This window comes from Heterodontus francisci, chromosome 3, assembly GCF_036365525.1.
Source record: "Heterodontus francisci isolate sHetFra1 chromosome 3, sHetFra1.hap1, whole genome shotgun sequence".
Lineage (NCBI taxonomy): Eukaryota > Metazoa > Chordata > Chondrichthyes > Heterodontiformes > Heterodontidae > Heterodontus > Heterodontus francisci.
In genome coordinates this window covers 69,641,271-69,660,312 of record NC_090373.1, presented here as the reverse complement: position 1 = coordinate 69,660,312, position 19,042 = coordinate 69,641,271, and the positions used below count along the sequence as shown (strand labels likewise).

The following is a 19,042-nucleotide window of genomic DNA, read 5'->3' as shown; positions in this document are numbered from 1 at the left end:
AAAAGGGGACTTTAAAATTTAAATCTGTGTGTTTATGCTTTACTTCATTACTAGTTAGACTTGTTTTATAATTAATGGACAACAAAATTATCAGTTTAAGAAACTGGTTAGTGTGTTCTATTCTGGGAAAAATGGAGTATATGATTGACCGTATCGGTAAGTGGGAAAATGTAAAAATATATGTTGTGACCTGTGGAGAAGTGGGACAAGAATAAACAGTGCACTCCTCCCGCCTCGGTCATAACATATATAATTGGGGGCTCTCTTGCCGGCATAAACCCAATGCTGACAATGTGAAATTGTAAATGGGGTAATAACAATTGAAAAAGGAAAAATAAAAAGAACCAGGTTTCTTGTGTAATAGAGTAAAGTTTACACCACCAGAATGTCTTTAACAGTTGCTGCGACCTTTTTGAGGAAGGAGAATGTAGGAACTTAACCAAGGTTAAACTAACAGATTTGGCAGAACTGTTGGTAGTTAAAACCAGGAGCCAACAAAGCAGAATAACTGAAGTAATAGCACATCATTTGAAATTGGAAGAAGAAAGCAAACCAGAGGGTAGTGCAGTTGAATAAGCTAAAGTTCAGTTACAGATGAAACAGCCTGAACGTGACAAAGAAAAAGCAATGAAAAGACTTGAACTTGAGGAAAAGGAAAGGGAAAGAAAAAGGAAGGGAATTCAAATTTTAAAAATGGAACTAAGACAAAAGAGTAGTCTTGAATCCAGTGAAAGCTCTGGTGTAGAAAGATCTGTCTCCAGCTCAGGATCCAGTGAAGAGCTGTTTAAATTTGTACAAGCCTTCCCTAAGTTTGATGAAAGGGATAGAGAGGCATTTTTTCATTTCTTTTGAAAAGATAGCCAGACAGATGAAGTGGCCTTGGGAAAGCTGGACACTGCTTATGCAAAGCAGGTTGTTAGGCAGAGCTCATGAAGTTTATGCTATGCTTTCTGAAGAGGTTTCTGCAGATTATGAAATGGCAAAAAAGACTATTCTTGCTGCGCATGAGTTAGTCCCGGAAGCCTACCAACAGAAATTTCAGAACCTCCAGAGATTGGCTAGACAGACTTATACAGTATTTGAGAGGGTAAATCAAATTTTGATCATTGGATACGGACAATAGAGATGGAAGCCATGTATGAGAACCTTAGGGAACTAATTCCCCTGGAAGAATTTAAAAGTTCACTCTCTCCGTTAGTAAGAGCCCATGTGGAGAACCAGAAGGTTTCAATAACCAGACAGGCAGCGTAAATTTCTGATGATTATGAGCTTGTGTATAAGCCCAAACCCTTTGTCCATCACCCCCACAAACTTGAGGATAGAAGGTGGGAGAGTGAAAGGAAGGCAAGTGGCCGGGGACAAGAAGGGACAGCTGGGAACGTCCTGGGATCTCCTCCTCAGGCTGGAAAGGAATGTGCTGAGGGTAGAAGTGAGGTCTTCAATCCTAAATGTCACAAGGTGGGACATCTTCGTGCAGAATGCTGGAAGTTGCGGAGAAAGCCCATGGGAATTATTGGGGTACACAAAGCCAATGCAGTGAAATGGACCCAAGAAGATTTCCACAAAGTGAATCCAGCAGCCTCAGCAATAGTGATGCTGGCTTGTTTACCAATGATGAAGGAAGGCAAGGTGATGAAGAACAAAGTGACTGGTTCTTTGAGGGTGAATCTGGTAGGGCATGTGGTATTGCAGGGATCATTCCCTCGTGGGAGCAAGAGGATGCCCTGGAACTGAAGAGGGAACTGCCACATCAAGTATTTGAGAGCATGTTAACTGGCACGTTCCCTCTCATGTCGCAAACATCCCAGAGAGGTTTTCGAACGAGACTCACCCGACTGTCTGGAATGACAAATAAAAATGGCAGAAAGGTTCCAGGAATGTTTCCTTCATGTGTAGTAACCCAAGCAATGGCTAAACAAGTTCCATTGTTGGAGGAAAAATAGGCACCACCATCAGATAGCCAAATACCTGAAACTTTCTTTGGGGATTTGGATAATCCGAAAGAAATGTGTAATAAGTCTTCTCTGATCACGGCTCAGCAAGCTGATCCAGAGTTAAATAAAGTGGCACAATCAGCTCAAAAAGCTATTAAAAATGGGGTTCTGATGAGGAAGTGGAGACCTCCTCACAGACCTGTGGGTGCAGAATGGGCAGTAGTTCATCAGACAGTGGTACTACCAAAGTATCACCGGGCGCTATTAAGCAGAGCACATGGAATTCCTATAGCGGGACATGTGGGGATCCAGAAGACCAAATCACATACAGGTCAAAATTTTTACCAGCCAGGTTTTTCCAAGGACATGGTGGAATTTTGTAAAACGTGCCATATGGGCAAGATTGTGGGAAAACCACAACCTGTCATAAAACCAGCACCTGTAATTCCCATACCAGTTATTGGGGAACCATTTAGCAGGGTATTGGTAGACTGTGTAGGGCCCTTAACGAAAACAAAAGCGGGACACCAATATATACTCACTATCATGGATATGGCTACTCGGTTCCCAGAGGCCATTCCCTTGAGAACAATTTCTGTTAAGGTAGTGGTAGAGAGTTTGACCCAGTTCTTCACTAGATCTGAATTACCAATTGAGATTCAGTCGGAACAAGGTTTATAGCATTCACAGAATCGTGACAGTGCAGAAAGAGGCCATTCAGCCCATCGTGTCAGCACCGGCTCTCCAAAAGAGCAATTTACTCAACTCCATTCCCCCACCTTCTCCCTGTAACCCTGCACATTCTTCCTTTTCATATGAGTCTAATTCCCTTTTCAATGTTTCAATTGAACCTGCCTCCACCACACTCTCAGGCAGTGCATTCCAGACTTTAACCACTCTCTGCATGAAAACATTTTTCCTCATATCACTTTTGCTTCTCTTACCAAATACTTTAAATCTGTGCCCTCTCGTTCTCAATCCTTTCACAAGTGGGAACAGTTTCTCTCTATCTGCTCTGTCCAGACCCCTCATGATTTTGAAAACATCTATCAAATCACCTCTCAGCCTTCTCTTCTCCAATCTATCTTAATAACTGAAGTTCCCCATCCCTGGAACCACTTGCGTAAATCTTTTCTGCACTCACATCTTTCTTAAAGTGTGGCGCCCAGAACCGGACGCAATAGTCCAGTTGAAGCCGAACTAGTGTCTTATACAAGTTTAGCATAACTTCCTTGCTCTTGTACTCTATACCCCTATTAATAAAGCCCAGGATACAGTATGCTTTATTTACCACTCTCTCAACCTGCCCTTCCAGCTTCAATGACTTATGCACATATACACCCAGGTCCCTCTGCTCCTGAACCCCCTTTAGAATTGTACCCTTCATTCTATATTGTCTCTCCATGTTCTTCCTACCAAAATGAATCACTTCACATTTCTCTGTATTGAACTTCATCTGCCACTCGTCGGCCCATTCCACCAACTTGTCTATGTCTTTTTGGAGTTCTACACTATCCTCCTCACAGTTCTTCCAAGTTTCGTATCATCTGCAAACTTTGAAATTGTGCTCTGCACACCAAGGTCTAGGTTATTAATATCTATCAGGAAAAGCAAGGGTCCCAATACTGACCCCTGAGGAACTCCACTACAAACCCTCCTCCAGTCCGAAAAACATCCATTAACCACTACTTTGTTTCCTGTCACTCAACCAATTCCATATCCATGTTGCTACCTTCCCTTTTATTCCATGAGCTATAGGTTTGCTCACAAGTCTGTTGTGTGGCACTGTGTCAAACGCCTTTTGAAAGTCCATGTACACCATCAACAGCATTGCCCTCATCAACTCTCTCTGTTACCTCCTCAAAAAACTCCAGCAAGTTAGTTAAACATGATTTTCCCTTAAGAAATCCATGCTGGCTTTCCCTAATTAACCCGCATTTGTCCATGTGGCTATTAATTTTGTCCTGAATTATTTTTTCTAGAAGTTTCCCCACCACTGAAGTTAAACTGATTGGCCTGTAGTTGCTCGGCTTATCTTTACACCCTTTTTTGAACAAGGGTGTAACGTTTGCAATTCTCCAGTCCTCCTGCACCACCCCCGAGTCTAAGGAAGACTGAAAAATTATGGCCAGTGCCTCTGCAATTTCCACTCAGTTCCCTCAGTATCCTTGGATGCATCTCATCCATTCCTGGTGCTTTATCCACTTTAAGTACAGACAGCCTATATAATACTTCCTCTTTATCAATTTTTAACCCCTCTAGTGTCTGAATTACCTCCTCTTCTAGCATTGCCTGGATTGCATCTTCTTCCTTGGTAAAGACAGATGCAAAGTGTGCATTTAATACCTCAGCTATGCCCTCTGCCTGCATGTATAAATCCCCTTTATGGTCCCTAATAGGCCCCACTCCTCTTGTTACTATTTGTATGTCTATAGAAAACTTTGGAATTTCCTTTAATGCTAGCTGTCAGTCTCTTTTCATGCTCTCTCTTTGCGTCTCTTATTTGCTTTTTCACTTCCCCTCTGGACCTATTATAGTCAGCCTGGTTCTCAATAGTATTTTCTACCTGGCATCGGTCATAAGCACACTTTTTATTCTTTATCTTAATCTCTGCCTCTTTTGTCATTGAGGGAGCTCTGGATTTGTTTGCCCTACTTTTCCCCTTTGAGGGGAGTTCACCAGTAGTATTCGTGCCTAAACCTGATGGTTCACCTAGACTCTGTATAGACTGCAGAAAAGTTAATGCAGTAACAAAGGCAGACTCCTACCCAATTCCTCGCTTGGAACAACTGGGGGGCTCTGTCTGGAAGGCTGCAGTCGGCAGATTTGGTGATAAACTCTGTGGAAAAATATTAAAAACCAGAATGCCAGACTCTTACGATGGAGTTTACTATTACAACCTTATTACTTAAATATTATCCACAGTGGCCAAAAATAATGTTATTGCAGATGTTTTATTTGAGAATCTAGCTGTACAGTGAATGCTGTTCCTTTATAAAAGTTATGTTAGAGTATTTTAAAGTGGTTTAAAAGGTCAAAGTATCTGATCACACTTTGCTTTAGCATTTTAGCCAGAGAGTGGATGTGGAGAAGAGGGGAAGCTTCCTATTTCTGTTTGTACAAAACAAGCTGAGCCATGAGAATCAGGCACTGAGATAAGGGGGCAGTTGATAATCCACCCCATACCACGGTCAGAGATAGCATTAAGATGCTGCTAAGGCAGTCAGAACTATGAAAGCCTGCAAGGCCACTTTGCATTTAAAATATATTAAACATAGTTTGTAGAACAGAGGCGGCGGCCGAAAGATTAGAAGTGGGCTAAAAGCCTAAATATGTGGCCTCCGCAAACATGCACCTATGCATACTGTTGTGCGTGGGTGTAGCCCCAGGTAGCTGCATAGTTTAAAAATGAGACCGGTTTCCTCTAAAAAATTATAGCGCTCCCGGGACAGTCGGAGGCCTATTCACCTTAATAGTCAGCCATGAAAGATAACAAGTCTGATCAGCCTGAACAAGACTTTGCGGATGAAACAGATTCGATTAATTATTCACCATTTGATGTAGTCCTGGAGGACAAAGTTATCTAAAATTAATATAGCTACCAATCAATGTATTTTAAAGCTTGTTGTTTAAAACAGTGGGACACAGTGAGAACAGACATCTGTCTGAGTGAGACATTGCCAAAGTGAAGCTGAAATTTGCTGCATGTGGGAATTCGGTGCAGAGGGGAAAAAAGGGACTCCTTTTCCTATCTTTTTATAGCCTCCAGCAGCTGGTGAGTCTTCTTCCTTTGACTCCAAAATAGGTGATTAGTTGGTCAGTGTTTTATCATTTATCTTTCAGAACTTGGGTAATTTTAGAAATTGTAAGGTTTTTATTTGGTAATACTAGTTAAGATTAGTCGATTGGGAAACAGTGAGAGACTTAATTAAGAAAGTGATTAAGTAATTAAAGTGAATTAACTAATAGCATAAGTAACAATGGCAGGGCAGGTGTTCTGTTGCCGCTGTGGTACGTGGGAGCTTTTGGATGCCAAGGCGATCCAGGGCAAACACGTCAGCAGAAAGTGTAAGCAACTAGAGGAATTTTGGATCAGGATTATTTATCTGGAAGCCAAACTGCAAACACTGTGCAACATAAGGCAGGGGGAGAAATACTTAGACAATTTGTTCCAGAAGATGGTCACACCTCTTAGAACAGGGTCATCTGTTTTAGTCAGCAGTGAGGGACAGGAGGAGGTGACCATGAGTGAGGCAAGTAAAGGGACTGAGCAGACAGCGGTAGAGGAGCCTCAGACTTTGCAATTGTCAAACAGGTTTGAGATGCTCTCAACCTGTGCGGACGAAAGCGAGGTCAGCAAGGTGGATGAGCAGATTGACCAAGGCACTGTGGTACAGGAAGCCATTCAAGTGGGGGGAGCAAAAAGGAATGTAGTGGTAGTATGTGATAGTTTGGTGAGGGGGATTGACACTGTTGTGCGCAGCCGAGAACGCGAGTCCAGAAGGCTGTGTTGCCTACCTGGTGCCAGGGTTCGGGACACCTGCTCAGGGTGGGACAGGAGCTTGGAGTGGGAGGGGTATGATCCAGTTGTCGTGGTCCATGTAGGTATAAATGACATAGGTAGGACTAGGAAAGAGGTTCTGCTTAGATAGTATAAGGAGCTAGGCACCAAATGGAAGAGCAGAATCTCAAGGGTAATAATCTCTGGATTACTACCTGAGCCACATGTCAATTGGCAGAGGGCATATAAGATTAGTGCAATGAATACGTGGCTCAAAGACTGGTGTGGGAGAAGTGGGTTTTGGTCCGTGGGGCACTGGCACCAGTACTAGGGAAAGTGGGGGCTGTACCGTTGGGACAGTCTGCACCTGAACTGTGCTGGGACCAATGTTCCAGCAAACTGTATAACTAGGGGAGTAGAGAGGGCTTTGAACTAAATAAGGTGGGTGAGGGATCAAGCCTGGGTAGACGTTGCAAACCAAGGGGTAAAGTCAAGACACGAGAGCAGAACTGTAATGTGGGAAATGAAGGTCAGAGAATGGCAGGAAGGGACAGAGAGAAAAAAACCTAATAACACACCAACAGTCAAGACTAGATGTTACAAAAAATGCAAAAAGACAAAACTAAAGGCTCTGTATCTGAATGCACGTAGCATTCAGAACAAAGTAGACGAACTGATAGTGCACATTGAAGTAAATAAATATGATCTGATAGCCATTACGGAGACGTGGCTGCAGGATGTCAAGGATTGGGTCCTGAATAGTGAGGGGTATATGACATTCAAGAATAGGAAGCTAGGTAAAGGTGGAGGGGTAGCACTCTTAATCAAGGATGGCATTGTGCAATAGTTAGAGAATACCTTAGTTCAGGAGATCAGGATGTAGAATTGGTTTGGGTGGAGATGAGGAAGAGTAGGGGAATGAAGTCACTAGTGGGAGTGGTCTATAACCCCCGAACAGTAACCATAATGTAGGATGACGTATACAAGAAGAAATATTGGGTGCTTGTGTTAAAGGGACGACGATAATCATGGATGATTTTAATCTACATATAAACTGGAAAAATCAGATTGCCAATAGTAGCCTGGAAGAGGAGGTCATAGAGTGCTTTCGAGACAGTTTCTTAGAGCAGCACATTCTGGAACCAACTGGAGAGCAGGTTATATTAGACTTGGTATTGTGTAATGTGACAGGATTAATTAATTACCTCAGAGTAAAGGCACCTCTAGGTAGTAGCGACCACAATATGATTGAATTTTACATCCAGTTTGAAAGAGAGAAGACTGAGTCTAAGACTAGTATTTTAAACTTAAATAAGGGCAACTATGTGAGCATGAAAGCTGAGCAAGCTGAAGTGAACTGAGTTACTAGGCTAGGAGATATATCAATAGAGAAGCTGCGGCAGACATTCAACGGGATGTTTCAGAATACTCAGGCTAAGTATATTCCTACTATAAAAAAAATTCTAAGGGGAGGACCCACCACCCATGGTTAACTAAAGAAGTTAAAGAAAGCATCAAACTTAAGCAAAAGACATATAACTGTGCAAAGTTGAGTGGCAGGTCAGATGATTAGTCAGAATATAAAGAATGGCAGAAAGGTTAATCAGGAGAAAGAAATTAGAGCATGAGGAAGATAGCTAGAAATCTAAAAACGGATAGCAAGAGTTCCTACAGGTATTTAAAAAGGAAACGAGTAAGTAAAGTGAGTGTTGGTCCTCTAGAGAGTGAGAATGAGGAGTTAATAGTAGATATTAAGGAATTGGTGGATGAAATGAACAAATATTTTGCTTCTGTCTTCACCATGGAGGATACAAAAAAAATTCCAGTAATGGCTGTAAATCAGGAGGTGGAAGGAAGAGAGGAACTTAATGAAATTACAATCACCTGGGAAGCAGTACTGACCAAACTGATGGAGCTGCAGGCTGACAAATCCCCGGGTCCTGATGGGCTTCATCCTAGGGTCTTAAAAGAGGTGGCTAATGAGGTGGTAGATGTGTTGCCGTTAATTTTTCAAAATTCGCTAGATTCTGGAAAAGTTCCATCAGACTGGAAAATAGCAGATATAATCCCTCTATTCAAGAAGTGGAGGAGGCAGAAAACAGGTAACCAGAGGCCAGTTAGCTTGACGTCTGTCATGGGGAAGCTGTTAGAATTGATCATTACGGAGGCTATAGCTGGACAGTTAGGTAAACTCGAGGTAATCGGGAATAGTCAGCATAGCTTTGTGAAAGGGAAATCATGTTTAACCAATTTATTGGAGTTCTTTGAAGGAGTAACGTACCGTGGATAAAGGGGAGCCCGTTGACATACTGTACGTGGATTTCCAGAAGGCATTTGACAAGGTGCCACATAAAAGGGTATTGCGCAAAGTAGGAGCTCATGGTGTAGTGGGTAACATATTAGCATGGATAGAAGATTGGCTGGCTGGCAGAAAACAGAGAGTATGCATGAATGGGTCCTTTTCTGATTGGCAGGATGTGAAGAGTGGAGTCCCGCAGGGGTCTGTGCTGGGGCCTCAACTTTTTACAATTTATATCAATGACTTAGATGAGGGAAGCATTGGCTTGGTAGCTAAATTTGCAGATGACACAAAGATAGGTAGGAAAGTGTATTGTGAAGAGGACATAAGGAAGTTGTAGACTGACATAGATAGGTTGAGTGAGTGGACAAAAATCTGGCAGTTGGAGTATAATGTGGGAAAATTAGAACATTACAGCGCAGTACAGGCCCTTCGGTCCTCGATGTTGCGCTGACCTGTGAAACCATCTGACCTACACTATTCCATTTTCATCCATATGTCCATCCAATGACCACTTAAATGCCCTTAAAGTTGGCGAGTCTACTACTGTTGCAGGCAGGGCGTTCCACGCCCCTACTACTCTCTGAGTAAAGAAACTACCCCTGACATCTGTCCGATATCTATCACCCCTCAACTTAAAGCTATGTCCCCTCGTGTTTGCCACCACCATCCGAGGAAAAAGACTCTCACTATCCACCCTATCCAACCCTCTGATTATCTTATATGTCTCTATTAAGTCACCTCTCCTCCTCCTTCTCTCCAACGAAAACAACCTCAAGTCCCTCAGCCTTTCCTCGTAAGACCTTCCCTCCATACCAGGCAACATCCTAGTAAATCTCCTCTGCACCCTTTCCATAGCTTCCACATCCTTCCTATAATGCGGTGACCAGAACTGCACGCAATACTCCAGGTGCGGTCTCACCAGAGTTTTATACAGCTGCAGCATGACCTCGTGGCTCCGAAACTCGATCCCTCTACTAATAAAAGCTAACACACCATATGCCCTATTAACCTGGGTAGCAACCTTCAGGGATTTATGCACCTGGACACCAAGATCTCTCTGTTCATCTACACTACCATGGAATCTTCCCATTAGCCCAGTACTCTGCATTCCTGTTACTCCTTCCAAAGTGAATCACCTCGCACTTTTCCGCATTAAACTCCATTTGCCATCTCTCAGCCCAGCTCTGCAGCCTATCTACGTCCCTCTGTACCCTACAACATCCTTCGGCACTATCCACAACTCCACCGACCTTAGTGTCATCTGCAAATTTACTAACCCACCCTTCTACACCCTCTTCCAGGTCATTTATAAAAATGACAAACAGCAGTGGCCCCAAAACAGATCCTTGCGGTACACCACTAGTAACTAAACTCCAGGATGAACATTTGCCATCAACCACCACCCTCTGTCTTCTTTCAGCTAGCCAATTTCTGATCCAAAGCTCTAAATCATCTTCAACCCCATACTTCCGTATTTTCTGCAATAGCCTACCATGGGGAACCTTATCAAACGCCTTACTGAAATCCATATACACCACATGCACTGCTTTACCCTCATCCACCTGTTTGGTCACCTTCTCGAAAAACTCAATAAGGTTTGTGAGGCACGACCTACCCGTCACAAAACCGTGCTGACTATCGCTAATGAACTTACTCTTTTCAAGACGATTATAAATCCTGTCTCTTATAACCTTTTCCAACATTTTACCCACAACCGAAGTAAGGCTCACAGGTCTATAATTACCAGGGCTGTCTCTACTCCCCTTCTTGAACAAGGGGACAACATTTGCTATCCTCCAGTCTTCCGGCACTATTCCTGTCGACAATGACGACATAAAGATCAAGGACAAAGGCTCTGCAATCTCCTCCCCAGCTTCCCAGAGAATCCTAGAATAAATCCCATCTGGCCCAGGGGACTTATCTATTTTCACACTTTCCATAATTGATAACACCTCCTCCTTGTGAACCTCAATCCCATCTAGCCTAGTAGCCTGAATCTCAGTATTCTCCTCGACAACATTTTCTTTCTCTACTGTAAATACTGACGCAAAATATTCATTTAACGCTTCCCCTATCTCCTCTGATTCCACACACAACTTCCCACTACTATCCTTGATTGGCCCTAATCTAACTCTAGTCATTCTTTTATTCCTGATATACCTATAGAAAGCCTTAGGGTTTTCCCTGATCCTATCCGCCAATGACTTCTCGTGTCCTCTCCTTGCTCTTCTTAGCTCTCCCTTTAGATCCTTCCTGGCTAGCTTGTAACTCTCAAGCGCCCTAACTGAGCCTTCACGTCTCATCCTAACATAAGCCGCCTTCTTCCTCTTGACAAGCGCTTCAACTTCTTTAGTAAACCACGGCTCCCTCGCTCGACAACTTCCTCCCTGCCTCACAGGTACATACTTATCAAGGACACGCAGTAGCTGCTCCTTGAATAAGCTCCACATTTCGATTGTTCCCATCCCCTGCAGTTTCCTTCCCCATCCTACGCATCCTAAATCTTGCCTAATCGCATCATAATTTCCTTTCCCCCAGCTATAATTTTTGCCCTGCGGTATATACCTGTCCCTGCCCATCGCTAAGGTAAACCTAACCGAATTGTGATCACTATCACCAAAGTGCTCACCTACATCTAAATCTAACACCTGGCCGGGTTCATTACCCAGTACCAAATCCAATGTGGCATCGCCCCTGGTTGGCCTGTCTACATACTGTGTCAGAAAACCCTCCTGCACACACTGGACAAAAACTGACCCATCTAAAGTACTCGAACTATAGTATTTCCAGTCGATATTTGGAAAGTTAAAGTCCCCCATAACAACTACCCTGTTACTCTCGCCCCTGTCGAGAATCATCTTCGCCATCCTTTCCTCTACATCTCTGGAACTATTTGGAGGTCTATAAAAGACTCCCAACAGGGTGACCTCACCTCTCCTGTTTCTAACCTCGGCCCATACTACCTCAGTAGACGAGTCCTCAAATGTCCTTTCTGTCGCTGTAATACTCTCCTTGATTAACAATGCCACACACCCCCCTCTTTTACCATCTTCTCTGTTCTTACTGAAACATCTAAATCCCGGAACCTGCAACATCCATTCCTGCCCCTGCTCTACCCATGTCTCCGAAATGGCCACTGCATCGAGATCCCAGGTACCAACCCATGCTGCAAGCTCACCCACCTTATTCCGGATGCTCCTGGCGTTGAAGTAGACACACTTTAAACCAGGTTCTTGCTTGCCAGTGCCCTCTTGCGTCCTTGTAACCTTATCCCTGACCTCACTACTCTCAACATCCTGTACACTGGCACTACAATTTAGGTTCCCATTCCCCTGCTGAATTAGTTTAAACCCCCCCGAAGAGCACTAGCAAATCTACCCCCCAGGATATTGGTACCCCTCTGGTTCAGGTGAAGACCATCCTGTTTGTAGAGGTCCCACCTACCCCAGAAAGAGCCCCAATTATCCAGGAAACCAAAACCCTCCCTCCTGCACCATCCCTGCAGCCACGTGTTCAACTCCTCTCTCTCCCTATTCCTCGCTTCGCTATCACGTGGCACGGGCAACAACCCAGAGATAACAACTCTGTTTGTTCTCGCTCTAAGCTTCCACCCTAGCTCCCTGAATTTCTGTCTTAAATCCCCATCTCTCTTCCTACCTATGTTGTTGGTGCCTATGTGGACCACGACTTGGGGCTGCTCCCCCTCCCCCTTAAGGATCCCAAAAACACGATCCGAGACATCACGAACCCTGGCACCTGGGAGGCAACATACCAACCGTGAGTCTCTCTCGTTCCCACAGAACCTCCTATCTGTTCCCCTTACTATGGAGTCCCCAATGACTAATGCTCTGCTCCTCTTCCCCATTCCCTTCTGAGCAACAGGGACAGACTCTGTGCCAGATACCTGTACCCCATTGCTTACCCCTGGTAAGTCGTCCCCCGCAACAGTATCCAAAACGGTATACCTGTTGTTGAGGGAAACGGCCACAGGGGATCCCTGCACTGCCTGCTGGTTCCCTCTCCTTCCCCTGACGGTAACCCATCTACCTACTTCTTTTACCTGAGGTGTGACTACCTCCCCATAACTCCTCTCAATAACCCCCTCCGCCTCCCGAATGATCCGAAGTTCATCCAGCTCCAGCTCCCTAACGCGGTTCTTGAGGAGCTGGAGTTGGGTGCACTTCCCGCAGATGCAGTCAGCAGGGACACTCTTGGCGACCCTTACCTCCCACATTCTGCAGGAGGAACATACAACTGCCTTAACCTCCATTCCCTCTAGTCTAAATTCATTTTTACTTACCCAGCAGTCCCCTGGTCCTCCGAAAACAAAAGGGAATTAACTTTTAAACTTACACTGAAATTGACTTCCCAGCTGTAAGCTCGCTCTCGCACCTTCGCTACTGTCAAGCTGCAGTCACCAAAACTAAAAGAAAGAGATTATAAACCACCCAAATATATAGTTTTTACTTACCCAGCAGTCCCCTGGTCCTCCGAAAACAAAAGGGAATTAACTTTTAAACTTACACTGAAATTGACTTCCCAGCTGTAAGCTCGCTCTCGCACCTTTGCCACTGTCAAGCTGCAGTCACCAAAACTAAAAGAAAGAGATTATAAACCACCCAAATATATAGTTTTTACTTACCCAGCAGTCCCCTGGTCCTCCGAAAACAAAAGGGAATTAACTTTTAAACTTACACTGAAATTGACTTCCCAGCTGTAAGCTCGCTCTCGCACCTTCGCTACTGTCAAGCTGCAGTCACCAAAACTAAAATGTGAAGTTGTTCACTTTGACAGGAAAAGTAAAAAAGCAGAGAATTACTTAAACGGAGAATTACTGCAGAACTCCGAAGTGCAAAGGGATCTAGGCGTTCCAGTGCATGAGCCACATAAAGTTAGTATACAGGTGCAGCAAGTAACAAAGAAGGCTAATGGAATGCTGTCCTTTATTGCGAAAGGAATTGAAAATAAAAGTAAGGATGTTATGCCTCAGTTATACTGGGCATTGGTGAGATCACATCTCGAATACTGTGTGCAGTTTTGGTCTCCTTATTTAAGGAAGGATGTGAATGCGTTGGAAGCGGTTCAGAGGAGGTTTACTAGATTGATACCTGGAATGAGTGGGTTGTCTCATGAGGAAAGATTGGACAGACTGGACTTGTTTTCACTGGAGTTTAGAAGAGCAAGGGGAGACTTGACTGAAGTATATAAGATCCTGAACTGTCTTGACAAGGTGGATGTAGAAAGGATGTTTCCTCTTGTGGGTGAGTCCAGAACTAGGGAGCACTGTTTTCAAATTAGGTGTTGCCTTTTTAGGACAGAGATGAGGAGATATTTTTTCTCTGAGGGTTTTGCGACTTTGGAACTCACTGTCTCAGAAGGTGGTGCAGGCGGGGTCATTGAATAATTTTAAGGCGGAAGTAAATGGATTATTGTTGGGCAAGAGAATCAAAGGTTATCAGGTAGATGGAAGTGTGGAATCCAAGACACAAACAGATCAGCCATGATCTTATTGACTGGTGGAGCAGGCTAGGGAACCAAATGGCCTATTTCTGCTCCTAATTCATATGTTCGTATTCAGGCCTGAATCACAAAGGTTATTTTTGCAGGACTAAATGACCAAAACTGCAGGAAATCCCCTGAGAAGATATAATTTTTTTTATAAACATGAATAAATGTGTATGTAAATCATTAAATATACCTCAAACACCTGCAGAGAATGTCACTATATCAAATCATAAATTTAAACCTCCAAGAGAAAAGAATATTCACCATCAATAGATCTTAACTGTTTGCTAGGGCTATTATGGAAATATAAAGAACAAATAGTAAATATCTCACATTTTATGTAAGCATAATTGCCAGATGTTTATCTGGATTCTTTAATTCAAAATGTAGGGCTGAATTTTATGCCGCCCCAGCAGGTTGGGTGGTAACATTGAGTGGGAGGCTCCGGGAGGTCTTCCTGCCCTGCTCCCACCTCCAGCCAACTTCATGGCGGTTTTGGGGGGGGGGGGCAATCGAGGCCCTTATGTGGCCACTTAAGGGCCCTCGCCCACCCCCTCGGGTATTTTACCCATGGCAAGCAGACGTGCCGGGGTCGTGAAAGGCCACACGGGAGGGGGAGGGGCCATGGCAATCGGGCACAGGGAACCCGTAAAATGCGGGTCGGATCCCCAGGCTAGGCAGAGGTGGGTTCGCCACCAACTTTTACGTCAGTGGCAAAGTCCCATCTGCTTAAGGTAAAATCCAGTCTGTAGTTCAAAATCACTGTTTGAAGTAATCCTGAACATATACCAAATGCTTCTGGTTTGTTCATCTAGAAGACATCTGCCAACCAACCTACATATGTATCATCACTATAACATCAATGTATGTACAATATTAAAAGATATATATTTACACCATATGAAGCATGAAATTGGACTGTGATGCAAGAAAAACAGTTTGGGACCTTGGATTGTTTTATTATGATAAAGATGCAATATAAATAAGTTGTTATTGTTGGACCCTGTGCAGGAAATTTCACAGGATTTTCAATACTGTGACTAAAATGAAAAAGGGATGTAGCTTTTCTTGAGATCTGATTAAATATGCAGACAGTGGTGAAATCTTTCATACCCTACAAACCTTCAACCTCTCACTGAAGCACATGTAAAACCAAAAACATGCATTTATGTAGCACTTTTAACATAGGAAATCATCCAAATGCAATTCACAGAAGAATAATCAGACAAATTAATAATGAACCAAAAAGAGAACCATTAGAAGGGCTGACTAATAGCTTGGTCAATGAGGTAGGTTTTAAAGGATCAGGCAGAAGAGATTTAGGGAGGGAATTGAAGAGATTTGGGTCCAGAAGGCTGAAGGCACAAATGCCAATTGTTGGACCAAAGGGAGTAGGGGATGCACAATAGGCAAGAGTCGGAGGAATGCAGAGTTCTCAGGGGGTTGTTGGGCTGGAGGAGGTTGCAGAAATAGGGTGAAGCAAGGTCATGAAAAACATTTCAACATGAGCTTTCAATGTTAGCCAGCATGGGAATCAGGAAGGGAAGTTGGGTGATCAGCAGTTTAGTGGGAGTAGGGTCAAGAAAGCAGGTGTGTTTCATGGATGTGATGAGCTCAGAGGCTGAGGGGTAATTGCAGAAAAAGATGCAAGTTCAGGACTAACGCAGGGGAACCTTGGAGGAAATTTGGCTTGCTGGACAAGGGGAAGGAGTGAGGTGTAGCAGAGGCAGCTGAATGGATGGTCTCAACCTAAGTGACAAAGAAGCCAATGAATCCCTTGAACTTGTTGGGCATGAGGGTGGAGGAGGCAGGGGAGAGGAGTTTAAAGAGACAGTAGAGGAGAAAAGAAGCTGGAATTATCTTGGCATTCCAGTAACGAGCAGTTTTAGTCAGGGAGAGCATAGCCCACTATTGCTTTTCAAGGAAGTATAGTGGGTGGGCTGGCATACTCTGTACTACACTGAACACATATCTACATTTTTATTATTTCAGGGGATGTCCATCCCTAATTGGCCTTGAGAAGGTCCAGAATACTTGATGCTGACAATGGGCGCATCATGTTCAAAGTTTTGGCAAGTAGTTGTGAACCTTGGCTCATTTTTAATTAGCATTAGAAATATCCAATCTAATATTATATCGGTGCTTATATTTGAGTTACCTTGACCTGTCTGTATATCACCCTTCCTCCCCCACAAAAAATCAGAAATTAAAAAAACAATTTGTGGAAAATGAGAAGCAGCTGGAATTGACCTGCTGTGGGTCAATCATACAAAAATAGCTGATCGACATAAACCCAAGGACGGTGTTAACCGCGCTCCCCACAAACTAGCCCGGTAATTTTCGGTTCACGTTAACCCGGCCAGCACTAAAATCGGAACCTGCGGTTTTGTGTTCCTCACTCGGTAATTTACCTTTTTTATCCCCACCGCTGGAGCCCGACATCTAACAGCGATTCGCAGTGAGTGGACACCCCGGGGAAGGAGCGGCGGGTGACCGCGAGGTGCGCGCGCCCCGGGCAAGGAGCGGCGGGTGACCGCGAGCTGCGCGCGCCCCGGGCAAGGAGCGGCGGGTGACCGCGAGGTGCGCGCGCCCCGGGCAAGGAGCGGCGGGTGACCGCGAGCTGCGCGCGCCCCGGGCAAGGAGCGGCGGGTGACCGCGAGGTGCGCGCGCCCCGGGGAAGGAGCGGCGGGTGACCGCGAGCTGCGCGCCCCGCGCTGTGGGACGGGTTGCCACGGTAACGCCAGGGATGACAGAGCTGCACGGGGCGGCGGCGGCCGGCGACACGGAGCTGGTGGAGGAGATTCTGCGCAGGGGCTCGTGTAACCCCAATAACAAAGACCCGCACTGGAGCCAGCGGACGGCGCTGCACTGGGCGGCGGCACAAGGTCAGTCGGCGCCGGCGAGGCCTGACAGACTAGTCTCCCCCCGCCGCAACTCCCCCCCCCCCGCAACTCTCCCCCTTCCCGCAACTCCCCCCCCTCCCGGCAACTCTCCCCCTTCCCGCCCCCCCCATCCCCCGCAACTCTACCGCCCCCCCCCCGCAACACACCCCCTTCCGCCCCCCCACAACTCTCCCCCTTCCGCCCCCCCGCAACACTCCCCCTTCCCGCCCCCCCCACAACTCTCCCCCTTCCCGCCCCCCCCACAACTCTCCCCCTTCCCACCCCCCCCCACAACTCTCCCCCTTCCCACCCCCCCCACAACTCTCCCCCATTCCCGCCCCCCCCCACAACTCTCCCCCTTCCCGCCCCCCCCACAACTCTCCCCCTTCCCACCCCCCCCCCACAACTCTCCCCCTTCCCACCCCCCCCACAACTCTCCCCCTTCCCACCCCCCCCCACAACTCTCCCCCTTCCCGCCCCCCCCACAACTCTCCCCTTCCCACCCCCCCCCCACAACTCTCCCCATTCCCACCCCCCCCCCACAACTCTCCCCCTTCCACCCCCCCCACACAACTCTCCCCCTTCCCACCCCCCCCCCACAACTCTCCCCCTTCCCGCCCCCCCGCAACTCTCCCCCTTCCCGCCCCCCCCGCAACTCTCCCCCTTCCCGCCCCCCCGCAACTCTCCCCCTTCCCGCCCCCCGCAACTCTCCCCCTTCCCGCCCCCCCGCAACACTCTCCCCCTTCCCGCCCCCCCGCAACACTCTCCCCCTTCCCGCCCCCCCGCAACACTCTCCCCCTTCCCGCCCCCCCGCAACACTCTCCCCTTCCCGCCCCCCGCAACTCTCTCCCCCTTCCCGCCCCCCGCAACCTCTCTCCCCCTTCCCGCCCCCCGCAACTCTCTCCCCCTTCCCGCCCCCCCGCAACTCTCTCCCCCTTCCCGCCCCCCCGCAACTCTCTCCCCTTCCCGCCCCCCCGCAAATCTCTCCCCCTTCCCGCCCCCCCGCAACTCTCTCCCCCTTCCCGCCCCCCCCGCAACTCTCTCCCCCTTCCCCCCCCCGCAACTCTCTCCCCCTTCCCGCCCCCCCCGCAACTCTCTCCCCCTTCCCGCCCCCTCCCGCAACTCTCTCCCCCTTCCCGCCCCCCCCCCGCAAACTCTCCCCCTTCCCGCCCCCCCCGCAAATCTCTCCCCCTTCCCCGCCCCCCCGCAACTCTCTCCCCCTTCCCGCCCCCCCGCAACTCTCTCCCCCTTCCCGCCCCCCCGCAACTCTCTCCCCCTTCCCGCCCCCCCGCAACTCTCTCCCCCTTCCCGCCCCCCCGCAACTCTCTCCCCCTTCCCGCCCCCCCGCAACTCTCCCCCTTCCCGCCCCCGCAACTCTCTCCCCTTCCCGCCCCCCCGCAACTCTCTCCCCCTTCCCGCCCCACCCGCAACTCTCTCCCCCTTCCCCGCCCCCCCGCAACTCTCTCCCCCTTCCCGCCCCCGCCGCAACTCTCTCCCCCCTTCCCCGCCCCCCGCAACTCTCTCCCCCTTCCCCGCCCCCCCCCAACTCTCTCCCCCTTCCCTCCCCCACCAACTCCCCCCCTCCCCCCCCCCACCCACTCCCCCCCCACCCACTCCCCCCCTCCCACTCCCCCCCACCCCCCACCCCCTCCCCCTCCCCCACCCCTCCCCCTCCCCCACCCTCCCCCTCCCCCCCACCCCCTCCCCCCCACCCCCACCCCCTCCCCCACCCCCTCCCCCACCCCCTCCCCCACCCCTCCCCCTCCCCCTCCCCCTCCCCCTCCCCCACCCCCTCCCCCACCCCCACCCCCCTCCCCCACCCCCTCCCCCTCCCCTCCCCACCCCCTCCCCCACCCCCTCCCCCACCCCCTCCCCCTCCCCACCCCCACCCCCACCCCCTCCCCATCCCCTCCCCTCA

At 47.7% G+C, this 19,042-nt stretch overlaps 2 protein-coding genes across 2 annotated transcripts in view; one reads left to right on the top strand and one right to left on the bottom strand.

Annotated features, from left to right (window-relative positions):
• The window catches only part of pla2g7 (phospholipase A2, group VII (platelet-activating factor acetylhydrolase, plasma)), a 161,194-nt gene extending 156,421 nt beyond the window's left edge, over positions 1-4,773 (bottom strand). The window contains exon 1 of the mRNA XM_068022999.1: positions 4,703-4,773. The gene's annotated coding sequence lies outside the window, so the exon portion shown is untranslated. The remainder of the gene's footprint in view (positions 1-4,702) is intronic.
• A 12,107-nt stretch (positions 4,774-16,880) lies between these two features.
• LOC137352334 (ankyrin repeat domain-containing protein 66) overlaps positions 16,881-19,042 on the top strand; it is a 29,977-nt gene continuing 27,815 nt past the window's right edge. The window contains exon 1 of the mRNA XM_068017625.1: positions 16,881-17,127. Coding sequence (XP_067873726.1) covers positions 16,989-17,127 — 139 coding nt within the window. The 5' untranslated portion in view covers positions 16,881-16,988. The remainder of the gene's footprint in view (positions 17,128-19,042) is intronic.